The sequence below is a fragment of the Netta rufina genome (assembly GCF_964035555.1).
Source record: "Netta rufina genome assembly, chromosome: 19".
NCBI lineage: Eukaryota > Metazoa > Chordata > Aves > Anseriformes > Anatidae > Netta > Netta rufina.
In genome coordinates this window covers 122,989-134,105 of record NC_140143.1, presented here as the reverse complement: position 1 = coordinate 134,105, position 11,117 = coordinate 122,989, and the positions used below count along the sequence as shown (strand labels likewise).

The 11,117-nt window shown below is 40.7% G+C and overlaps 1 protein-coding gene across 1 annotated transcript in view; it reads right to left on the bottom strand.

The window, feature by feature from the left end:
* Nucleotides 1-1,402: 1,402 nt before the first annotated feature.
* FASN (fatty acid synthase) overlaps nucleotides 1,403-11,117 on the bottom strand; it is a gene marked incomplete at its 5' end in the record, with an annotated part of 40,076 nt that continues 30,361 nt past the window's right edge. Inside the window, 8 exons of the mRNA XM_084298244.1 lie at nucleotides 1,403-4,485; nucleotides 5,514-5,765; nucleotides 5,884-5,982; nucleotides 6,566-6,786; nucleotides 7,250-7,477; nucleotides 7,982-8,170; nucleotides 10,320-10,559; nucleotides 10,848-10,999. Of these exons, the coding sequence (XP_084154370.1) occupies nucleotides 4,348-4,485; nucleotides 5,514-5,765; nucleotides 5,884-5,982; nucleotides 6,566-6,786; nucleotides 7,250-7,477; nucleotides 7,982-8,170; nucleotides 10,320-10,559; nucleotides 10,848-10,999 (1,519 nt within the window). The 3' untranslated portion in view covers nucleotides 1,403-4,347. The remainder of the gene's footprint in view (nucleotides 4,486-5,513; nucleotides 5,766-5,883; nucleotides 5,983-6,565; nucleotides 6,787-7,249; nucleotides 7,478-7,981; nucleotides 8,171-10,319; nucleotides 10,560-10,847; nucleotides 11,000-11,117) is intronic.

The window sequence follows — 11,117 nt, the reverse complement described above, 5'->3', positions numbered from 1 at the left end:
AGCACATGCCATGGTGAAGGGGTTGTTGACTATTATGTGAACTGGGACTGAACGAGGGACCTCACTTATCCTCGAAGTTACGAAAGTAATGGATAGGTACCACCAGCACAGAGAAGTGGAATGAGCCACTGCACCAAACTACTTATGTGACAAAACTACACTTCTGCATCAATTTAGAAAACTACTGATCACCACAGGGGTGACACAGGGCAGGATTTCCCATCAGCGAGTATGTTCAGGAAAGTAAAAATAAAAAAATGCCACATTTCTACTCATATCAATGTAACTTATTTAGTCATAGTGTTAGACTATTTTTTCCTCAAAAGAGAGAAAATTGAAAAAAATCGTTCCAGTATAGTCTAAGAGGGGTTCTACCTACTCTCCAGTTGTTCAGGAGTCTGCTAGAGCTTGTCTCCTGACAGCCTTCACAATTAAAGTTCACTGCCTAATCTCACATTTCTCCCCCCTGCTTTTCTAGCACTCATGGTTGCGATGAATTCTGCTGCAAGAAATAGCTAAGCCTGAAGCTCTTCTGGTTCTTTCCTACCACCTCTTCCACTACCTTCCAGAGGCCTAAGCAATCAGTTCTGCTATTTTGAATACCCAGACTCTCCACCCCTCCCTTTTCCACTTATGCTGTTTCTCCAGGGTTTGTTTTTCCTTTCTTTTGACCCTCATTTGCAGGCAAGGTGTTCGATCTTAACTAATTGCAGGAGTAACAAATGCCTGCTTCCTTTTCACTACTCTATCCTAAATCTTTTGGATTTTACTTGACCTCTCTCATTGCCAAAGACAGAAAGCTTCTCCACTTCAGCTGTCTGGGATAATTGTTTAAAGTCACATGAGTTCTGTTAATCTATGACACTTCAGGGCTTTTGCCTTTGGCAAAAAAAGTATTTCTTCCCCTCAGGAAGCTGACAGAATACAAAAGCAAAGTAATAGCTTTAGTGCTGACAATTATATCCACCGTTTACCATATGTTCTTGTTCTCTCTTAGGCTATATTGCAGATTCAAGGTTTACTGCACACTATTTCACAATAGCAGTATGTGTTTTTTGTGAGCCTAATTAAGGCTTCAGGGCCAATAAACGGCTATGTTTTGCAGTCATAAGGAAGACTAGCATGGTGTAGAGAAGCTTCTGAGAAACTAACTAAAAAGGGATGCAGGTATCAATTGACAAGAGATTTCCACTTCAGTTTCACAGAGAAGGGCAAATCTTTGACTTCTCAAAATCAGCAATTGCAGTGTTTCTTTTTGCATGATGCTGCTATTTTTCCACCTGTCTAGTTAATAGATGACCAAGAAATAACAAGCAATACCAGCGCTAATAAGGTTTTTATTTTTGGCACACTGTTTTCAGTAGCCATTTACATAATGGGTTACAGGGCAGCAGCTCATAATTAGACAATTATGGGAAAAACAAAACAATAACCTTCTGCTTTTCAAATAATAACAACCACAAGAACATTGAGAGAATAAAGGCTATAAGTAAATCTCGAGGAACTTCTATTACTAAACCAGTATCGTCAAGCTTTGCCTAGAGGAGACCATGCACATTTATGTTTATACAGAGAACTTGTACAACTCCTGCTCAGAGAGCTGGAACAGCATTAGTCCTTGCTCCCTCCACACAGCCCATTCAGAACTGCACCATTTTCATTCCAAGCTGAACAGCTGGGTCAGACTTGTTAAACACTTCATTTCAGTGCAGAAATATTGTACCTGTTTGATTAAAGTTTAATCACTCCTTTATTTTTCATTCTAGGTTTTCAACATAACCAAGGCAAAAAGGATTATTTCACTCTGTGTGAGGCTCGCTACAACTGCCAGCAGTAAAACAAGAAGGAAAAAATATATATCAGTCCTCATCATTTTTGTTTTACATGGTGTCATATGCTAGGATGTGCATGGATAGCATGCAGTAGATACAATGAAGTCCCATATTATGCACATATGCCCAGTACATATAGCCACTCCTCAGTATCACATTCTTTGCAGATGTAAGGCACCTTCCCCTTCACACATTACCTGCCTGCCTCCTTCCATTGCCACCTAACACCTGATCATCATACCTAACAACTTAATAGCACGTATACCCATTGCCTATCTAGCACTCTCAATGACCTTGAGGTAGATGCTATTAGTCCCATTTTACAGATGGGGAAACTGAGGTGGTAGCATTAATGGCTTATCCAAAACCACAACAATGGAGCCAGAATTAGAATTTGAGAGTTTCCACTTCAGTCCTGTGGGTGTGTGGTTTGGTTGCATCTAAGGTACTAAAATCATGGCAACAAGAAGCCATGCTTCAAAATAATATTAAAGTCTTCTTTATTATTGTTATTTCTACAGATCCAAATTAGATATGCCAGCAACAGTTTTACCTTTATATCAAGAAATGAGAGATTTCAAATAAAAGTTAGGATTAAAAAAAAATAGAGAATAAGACAAAAAGCCAACCAGTGATCAATTCTGTTTAATTCTAGGAGAGCCGAAGAGAAAAACATTCTTTAGACCAAAAAAAAAAATAAAAGAAGAAAGAAAGGAAGAAAGAAATAAAGAAGAACAAGATTTATTCTGGAAATGCTTTAAGCTGACATTATGTTGTTTGTATTTCAGATTTCACAAAAGAAATACCTTAAAAAACTAAAACCAGTTAACCCAGCCACTATCCACAGAGGGTAGTACAAGCAAAAAACACTAGGTCAGAACCTGAGTGAGGAGTCAGCTGTTCCTCTCACTACAATGTTCCTGTACTAACAGGATACTTCACTGGGGAACGAATACACAAAGAACTGGGGATTAAGCAGTTCTGGGAGGCACAATAATGCCTCCTACTTGGTACCTTGTTGCTATCCTGGTCTCCTCTGTATCATAAGTGTAGCAAGGATTTACTGATTTTGGAAAGGACAGATCCAACACAGCAAAGGCATTTTTTTAAATTGTATTTTATGTAAGTTTCCTTAAAAAAAGGTACTATATCTTAAAATCATGCCAAACTGATAAATTAGCTAAGTTATGTAGGATCTCCCATCTCATTGCCAAGAGAAAAAAATCAATACCCAAGGCTTAAGTGAGCCCTGTGCTAAATAAAATATGCAGGGGCTTTGGGTAGATGCTTGTATGTTTGCCTGAGCTTCAGTTATGGGAGAGCAGGGGTAGGAGGACTTGTACAGTTATCAGTGAAGAACTCTCTTCCCCCTGACACTCCAAATGGCTGGTTGGGTGGAGAGACTGGAGGTGGGAGGGAATAAAGGTGAAGCAATAGTAATGCTTTACTATGGTTCTGGTAAAGCATAGAACAGAACCTTGCACAAATATAAACCGAGTACATCTCTAGGGACAGCTCTGCCTGTTTTTATCAGCTCAAGTTAATGCTGTTCAATACAGTTGCATCTGTTGAACCATCCATACCGCCCCCCACTCCTCTCTCTTCTCAAAAGAGAGAATGATGGCAAGAACGCTGCCTTCTACCATTTCCTTTCTGAACAGGGCAGGGTGTGTGTGTGTGGGTGAAAAACAAACAAAAAAACACAACCACGGAACAAAACAAAAAGCACACAAAACCAACCAACCAAAACAAAACAACAAAAAACACCAAATAAACACCAAATAAACAGGCTGTTCCAAAGATGCACTTTGGTTTAAAAAATTGGCAACTTTCCCTTGTAGAATAGATCTACCCCTCCAAAATGGATGTTTTTCTCCGGTACCCATGATAAATTAAAACCAAGCAAGAAGGCTCTGGTTTGACACAATAAATACTTAGAATATATCAAATTAAAAAAAAAGAAAAAAAAAAGAAAAAAGAAAAAAAAAGAAAAAAAAACACAGTTACAAAAGCCTCAATGGAATTCTCTTTCTGACCTAACTACAGACAGATTCTTCACAGACAACAGGTATCTCCGAAATCAGCTGCAGCTCCCCTCTCTGCTCACTGGGCTTGGTCAACAAGTGCTACCACTTACCCTTTGGAATACTGTTAAGACAAAACAATATAGAGCACAAGAAATCTACTGCTAAATTTGTTTTTCATACTGCCAAAGGTGTAGGAAGCAACCATCAGTGGGGAACCCTCACAGCAGTGCACAGTGACAGAGTCACAGCACTAATGTAACATGGACAGGGATAAAACAAATCATAAAAAGGGAAAAAGGAGAGAGAACCCATAAAAGTTGTGAAAGAAGAGTGAGTGAGTGAGAAAGACCAATCAAATGCAGCTGGACTTCCCAGTTCTGGCAGCAGAGCAGATGAGATGTTGAACAACAGGAAGAGTTCCTTGGGGTCTGTCATAACAAGGAATGTTGTTGGCATTTTCTTCACCATTGACAGTAAGTGAGCAGAACTTAACCCTCTCTGACACTGACACGTGGTTCTGCCAGTGAGCTGTGGATGATCCCAATAATTGATTCAACACCATCTCCCTCCAATAAGGTGCGGTGATCCCCTTCAATGACATGGACAGACACTTTTCCATCACATACCTGTACAGACGCAAAACAGAAAAAAACTTGACATTCTCAATTTACAACAAGCTAACCACCTGGCTGTTTTGGGTTTGTCAGTGTAAGTTACTCGTATTTTACACCACTGTCTCTACCAATTTAATTGAAAACATGACCAGTTTTACTCCGATGCATTTTTCATAGATCAGCTACAGGACACTGTTTGGAACTCATGTTTTAAAGCACTGTAATTTGGCAGCCTGACAGGTGACCCACTCAAATATAAGCTGGGCAGGAAGACAAACAATATGATACTGATAGAATAATTTACCTACTATATCAAAGAATGACTGAAGTAGCTACTTCCAATCTCTTAAGAAAACCAAATAACCCTCCATTTATCTTTCTCCCGCCATCCCTATGCCTCTTCTTTTGAGGGCATTATGGAACTTTAAATCACATTTCATAATAGCTTGGAATCAAGAATGAATGCAAGTCAGAAGTCTGAAGGGGCAGAAGGTGCTAGGAGAAGAAAAGTAATTTTGAAAATCTTTTACTGTACAGATACCAGGAAAGTGTCCACAAAGTGTAACTAAGAAAAAGCTGCCTCTGTTGTCAGAGGGCCGACATTCGCTCTTCAAAGTCTACCCTCATGCAGAAGCCAAACTTTAGGGGTCTACAGTCAAAAAAAAAACAGAGTCTCAAAGTTACTTCTGTTGAGTCACATTCTTCTAGTATCTTTATCATCTATTTAGGTCATGTATCTTTATTGTCTTATTTATTGTCTGTTTAGGGAGCTACAAGAATTAGCTACAGAAAACAGATTATCCAATATAGAGGCTAGACCTCCTTGCTCTTCCTGCCCTGAGACAAATGTATGGAACCAATCAACTTATTTGCTTCTTGAGTCTTTATTTCTTGTTAGAGCATGATAGCTGCAGAATAACTATTTCTTTCAGTTATGTTTCATCTTTCCACCCTTCCGTAAGAATGGTTTTCCATGCTTTCCTTTTATTCTCCCAACTCCTAGGGAAACCTCAACAGCCAACAGGAGGCCTCAAACTGACCTCAGAGAGTCTGTAGTCTCCACCCAGACCTTCTTCATATTCATTGTGAGTCTTCGCCCGCATCAGTGTCACATTCCCATGATACTTTGACTCTGGTATATACTTGTCAGCAGCCTTCAGCTTGTGGTAAAAGGAAGCAGCTGCAAAGCTGAGTGCTTCACGATTGATGTTTTTATGAATCTGAGTTATCAGGTCTGCAGCAGCATTGACACGAGCCTCCAGATCTTTCAAGGGCAAAAGAATCTCCAACAGCTAGAAATATTAACATTTTTTTTTGTTTAAGTCTCAATATCTGGGAATTAATGTACATTAAAAATAACAAAACAAAACATCCACATCCCTCCTTTGCAATATAAGAAACGAGCATTACCTTATTATATTCAATGCCTGTAAACTGCTGAACAAAGGCACACAATGCTTCTGTCTCCAGTGCAGCCTCATTTCCTTGGGCCAGCTTGGCTCTGTAGCTCTGGAAAAGCAAGCAGTAAAGAGCTATCAAAAGAACTATATACCTGAGCTTGAATGCTAGATAAAAACAATTCTAGAACAAAAGACTTTGAATTGGAAAAGAAGGCAGGGGGAGAAGAAACCAACAAAAAAGTGAAACCTAAGCTTGGTACACAGGAAAGATACCTTGAGGACAGAATAGAAAGCACATCTACAGGTGGCAATTACCAAGAATCTAGGATCTTTCTAGGATCTCCTAGAAAGCACAATTAAAATGGAAAGGAAGGCTTAAGGAGGGTTTCCTAGCACCCCTACATTAGGATCTTGTCTTGAGGGCTCCATACTAATATTATGATTTACCATGGCAAGAGCAGCATTTGTGGGTCAGCCCTAGCCAGTTATTGAAGACCACCCCCCACATGCTTCCACTCTTTAGCCATCCTTAAGCATCCACTATCTATAGCTCTGTCCCAACTTCTCCAGCAAGAAAAGTCTCAGCTTTTCAGATAGTTCATATCTAGAATATTAAGCTCCCAGTAAGTATCCAATCCTCCCTGACGACAGATGATGGTCTCCACACTGAAGATTTTCTTTGCATTTCTTACCTGAGTGTAAGCTGCCACAAAGGAATGAGACCCATCAAAGAGGAATAGACTGTTGAGTGCATGGGAGGCATTTTGTTGTCCTTGCAGCTGGGAGCACATTTCAAAAGCTACACAGGCACCAAAAGAGTATCCAGCAATGCGGTAAGGTCCTTCAGGCTGTATCTGCTTCATACAGTCAATGTAATAGGATGCCAGACTCTGTATGCTGTCCAACGGAGCAGCTAGAACATGAAAGCAAGTTAGAAACAGTCAGGTGAAACAGACATTAGCAGAGACAATTATGTTTTCATGAACATAGAAACAACCTCATTAGAAACATCCACATTATTTTAAAGGTAATCTTCTAAATCACAGTGAACAAACTATATTACGGAAAAGGAACAGCAATGCTTCTAGTTTCCAAAGACAGGTAGAACACTAAACCTCGTTTTTCTCCCACATGTTTACCTGCTGGCAGGGACTCAATGAAATATCTAATTTTTCCATTTTCCCCATGCACAAGCTTTTCAATCTAACCTAATACTTCTCATTATCTGGGGTTGTTAGACACAACCTTGTGTGGACTGTAGGTACTGATGCTTGATCCTCTGAGTTTAAGTGTCCAGAAACAAAACTCCTTCTACAAGGGAACTGAAGTTCAAAACGTTAGATTTACAAATTCAAGATACTGAAGAACTGAGATACCTTTTGTGCACTGGAGCCCATAGCACGGCATATGAAGTCTGGAAGCGAGAGTGTAGAAAACTGCAATGGATCCCTCAATGGGGTGAACAAGGAAAAGAGGGCGCTCTGTGCTCTGAACATCATTGAGACGGGTAATCGTTGGCCCCTCTGGATTCACCAGCAAGTTGTTCAAATCTAATTTTGGAGGCTCGCCTGGGCCTGTCTTCAACAGTTGGGATGGTTTCAGCTCTTTGAAGGAAAGCACACCAGAAAAACACAGTTAGATACAGGATCAGAGTCTTGGTCTTGTACCATAACCCTAAAAGAGGTGCTCATGGTTGCCCAAATTAGCCCATTGGCTCACAAAACCAAGGCACAGACATAAGGATCTTTCTACCATCATGTGCTCCGTGGCAACTGTATATGCTTTTAGCTTACAGTAAACATGATGTTATGTCGTTTATTCCTACAGATACACACATACAGCTGCTTAAGAGTATCCATTTAGGCAGATACTATCCAGGCAGCAAGACAGCTTTCACAATCTCTTATGCTCTTCCCCTGGAACTGGTAGACCTAATCCAATGTCAGTGCATTTCACCAATATGTCTGTCAAATAAAAGCTTTTCAGCTATAATAATCTTATTTCATGGCTTGATAGTGGCTTATGTCACCAGAGATGAAAACAATGGGTTGAGTGCTTAATTATTTGTACTCAGATGACTGGTAGCAACCCTAATTCAGGCACTATACCCTCTGCTGTCCCAGACTTGGAGGAAAGTTCACGAAGTTTGTTGATTGTAAGGAGTCGGATTTCTCTCATGGTCATAATGATGTCGTAGTCTCTCTCCAGTGTCTGGCGCACCTCCACACCCATCAAGGAATCCAGGCCCAAGTCTGCTAATGTGCTGTCAGCATTCAGACTACTCACGTCTCGGACACCTGAGGAAAAAAACAGCAGACAAGTGAAAGATCAATTTCTTTTCAGCTCTAGGCCTCTCTTCTCAGCTTTTCTGTTTTTCTTCAAACCTGAATAAACTTCAGCTACAGAGCAGAATTTACCACTCAGGATCATCTAATGCTTTCAAAAATTACTTCTACAACCCACATCTGGTCATATAGGATCCAGTCTTTAGGGTACGTGTTAAATGTACAGAACTTTATGACAGGGAATACATTAGTCCCAGCTACATAGCTATGAACATTAGCGTTTCAGCTCTATACAAAGTTTAGAGCAGCTACCTAGAGAAATTTCACATACTGAAGACTGTAACTGAAACCACAGTCTTAGGCCTAACACAATCCTAGGTCACGAGATGAGATTGAAACAGTTAGCAGTGGCAATGATGGCTTATTGCAACACTTGATGCTTATCACATTAGAAAAACTGACTTTTCTTCCAGTCTTAATTCCCTCTTCCCCATCAGTTTTGCACTGTTCACATCTCTCATCCTTTCCTTACCTGAAAAAGGCTTTTCATAATAACACCTGTACCCATAGTTTTTCCTCTCCTGCTCCACCTTATCCTGACCCATGTTTCCACCCTTAGGCTTCTCACTTATTTCTCCCTTCATCATCTTCAGCCACTCCTTCCAAACAAACCCTACAGTGGGTACAATTTCCCAGACACTCCCATACATTTCATATAACTTCTAAAAGCCATGAATGTTTTCTGCAGTCAAATTTGGTGTTAGTTACTAGACACAATTCTTTAAGTAACCCTCAGGAGACTGTCTAATTTGAGTGCCTCTTTTGTTAGGAAAGAAAAGATCGGTATACACTTCTGTTTGGAAGGGAGACAACTGAAGTGGGACATAGTAGAATTGGCAGAGATTATTCACTTTCAACGCAAGAACAGGGGACACTGTGGTAAAAGGAAGCAGGTTCAAAACAGACAGACATTGCACTTCTTATAACACATAGTTCAGCTATGGTTCACATGGGATCACACAGAGCTGATAAGAGAATACACTACAAGTTAATTACTAAGAACATAAAAGCCACTTTTTGCAGTGTGGGGAATTCCCAAGCTGAGTGTTTTCAAATCTGGAGTAGCACTCAAGGCATTAATCATATATCTGCTCCCAGAATTTTCCCCTTGGAGCCATTCCTATTGATTCTCCACTTGGAGAAAGGCACCAGTCCACTCTAAACAAAACCCAAGGGACTGAAATAAGCGTGCACGTGTACAGAAACACACTATGGGAGATAAGCACACACTCAACAAACTGTATTGTTGGAGACAATGAAAGAGAAGGAGCAACTTAAAGACAAACAAATAATCCCCCAGTCCACTCCCTAGAAACACCACTAGCACAACACGCCCACACCACAGCAATCACAGGGAGATGCTGAACAGAGCACCTGCAACAGCACAACTGCGTTCCAAAAGTGTTGACATGTAGACACTGCCCAGCAGTGCTTGCTCTAGAGACCTGGCAGGATAAGGGAAAATGGACGTTGCACACTGTTCCTATTGGTTTCTCCATTTGGGATGTCATGTTAGGCCAGCCCTAACAAAACCCTGAAGCTCTCTCCAAAAGGGAGAGGACTAAAAGAAAAGAAACAATAAGAGAAAAACAGCTGACTCCAAAGGACAATAAATTAAATAAAAGGTAAGTGGAAAAGATGAATAAAAATACATTTTTTTAAATAAAGGGCAGATGGGGAATCAGAGGTGCATAGCATTGCACTAAACAGACCACTCTAAAAACCACCCACCCCTCTGAAAGCGGACCAGAAGTCACTGGCTGCTGCCCAGTCATAGCTGGGTGGCAGCAGGAGGGAATCAAGCTTTTGGACGCTATTGGACACAAAATACTGGAACAGATGCACCTCCAGTTTCACCCCATCATGCTGTTCTCAGGTTCTCATGCAAACTGCTGTGGAACTAACCGTATGAACAGTATCCCCATGTCTGCTTCAGCAAAGGATGCTTCTAGAAGCAATCAGAGGATGAGGTACTTTACATCAGCCCCCACTTTCCTCCAAACAGCAGTTGAAAAACAATATTCCCCTCAGAACATACCGGAGAAATACCACTTCTAGAAAAATCAACTCCAACTATGCAATCGCTAGGCTTTGCATTTACCAATGATGTGAGCAACAGCTTCTACAAGATCCCGTTGATTGCTTCCTTCGCTTTTCACAGAGACCTTCTCTGCTAGGACAAAACTGGACATGACAGGATGAGATTGATTCAGGAAGGTATCAAGCACCTCCAGGCATGAGCTGATTTGCTGGGGAATGGTTCCCCCAATCACAACATCTGTGTTTCCCACTGTCTTCAGGATACCCACATCACCAATGGCCCCCCATTGGATTGCCAGGCCTGTAGGAAAAAAATCAGAAGGAAGAACACACTAGGCAACTAACTAAAACACATGGCAGCAACAAAAGGGAGTTAAAAACAGCTTAAGCAAATGCCTGCATTTCCTTTGTACTGTTAAACAGTCAGTGTTCATTCACGCATGAACGACTAAGGTTAACAGCTAGGATGGGAAATAGTCTTCAACATTCATTATCATCCTAGAGACAAGCGTACAAATTTCTGGTGAATTGGTTCTCCTCTGGATGTTTGATGGGATAGATTTTTCTGGGCAATAAATAGTCATCTTACCTGGGAGTCCATCATGATGTCGCTGCTCACAGATGCGCTCCATGGCAGAATTGGCAAAACCATAATTACTTTGCCCAGCATTTCCTCTTCCACAGCTTACAGAGGAAAACACAACAAAATAGTCCAGATCTGGGCACTTCTTACGAGTCACCCTTGGAATGGAGAAGGAGACAAAGAAACCCATCAGAAAAGCCTGCTAACTATGTGTTGCTGTGGAAGGCTAATGTAAGACTAAAATGACTAAGTTTGATCAATTCTGTAACCATAAAA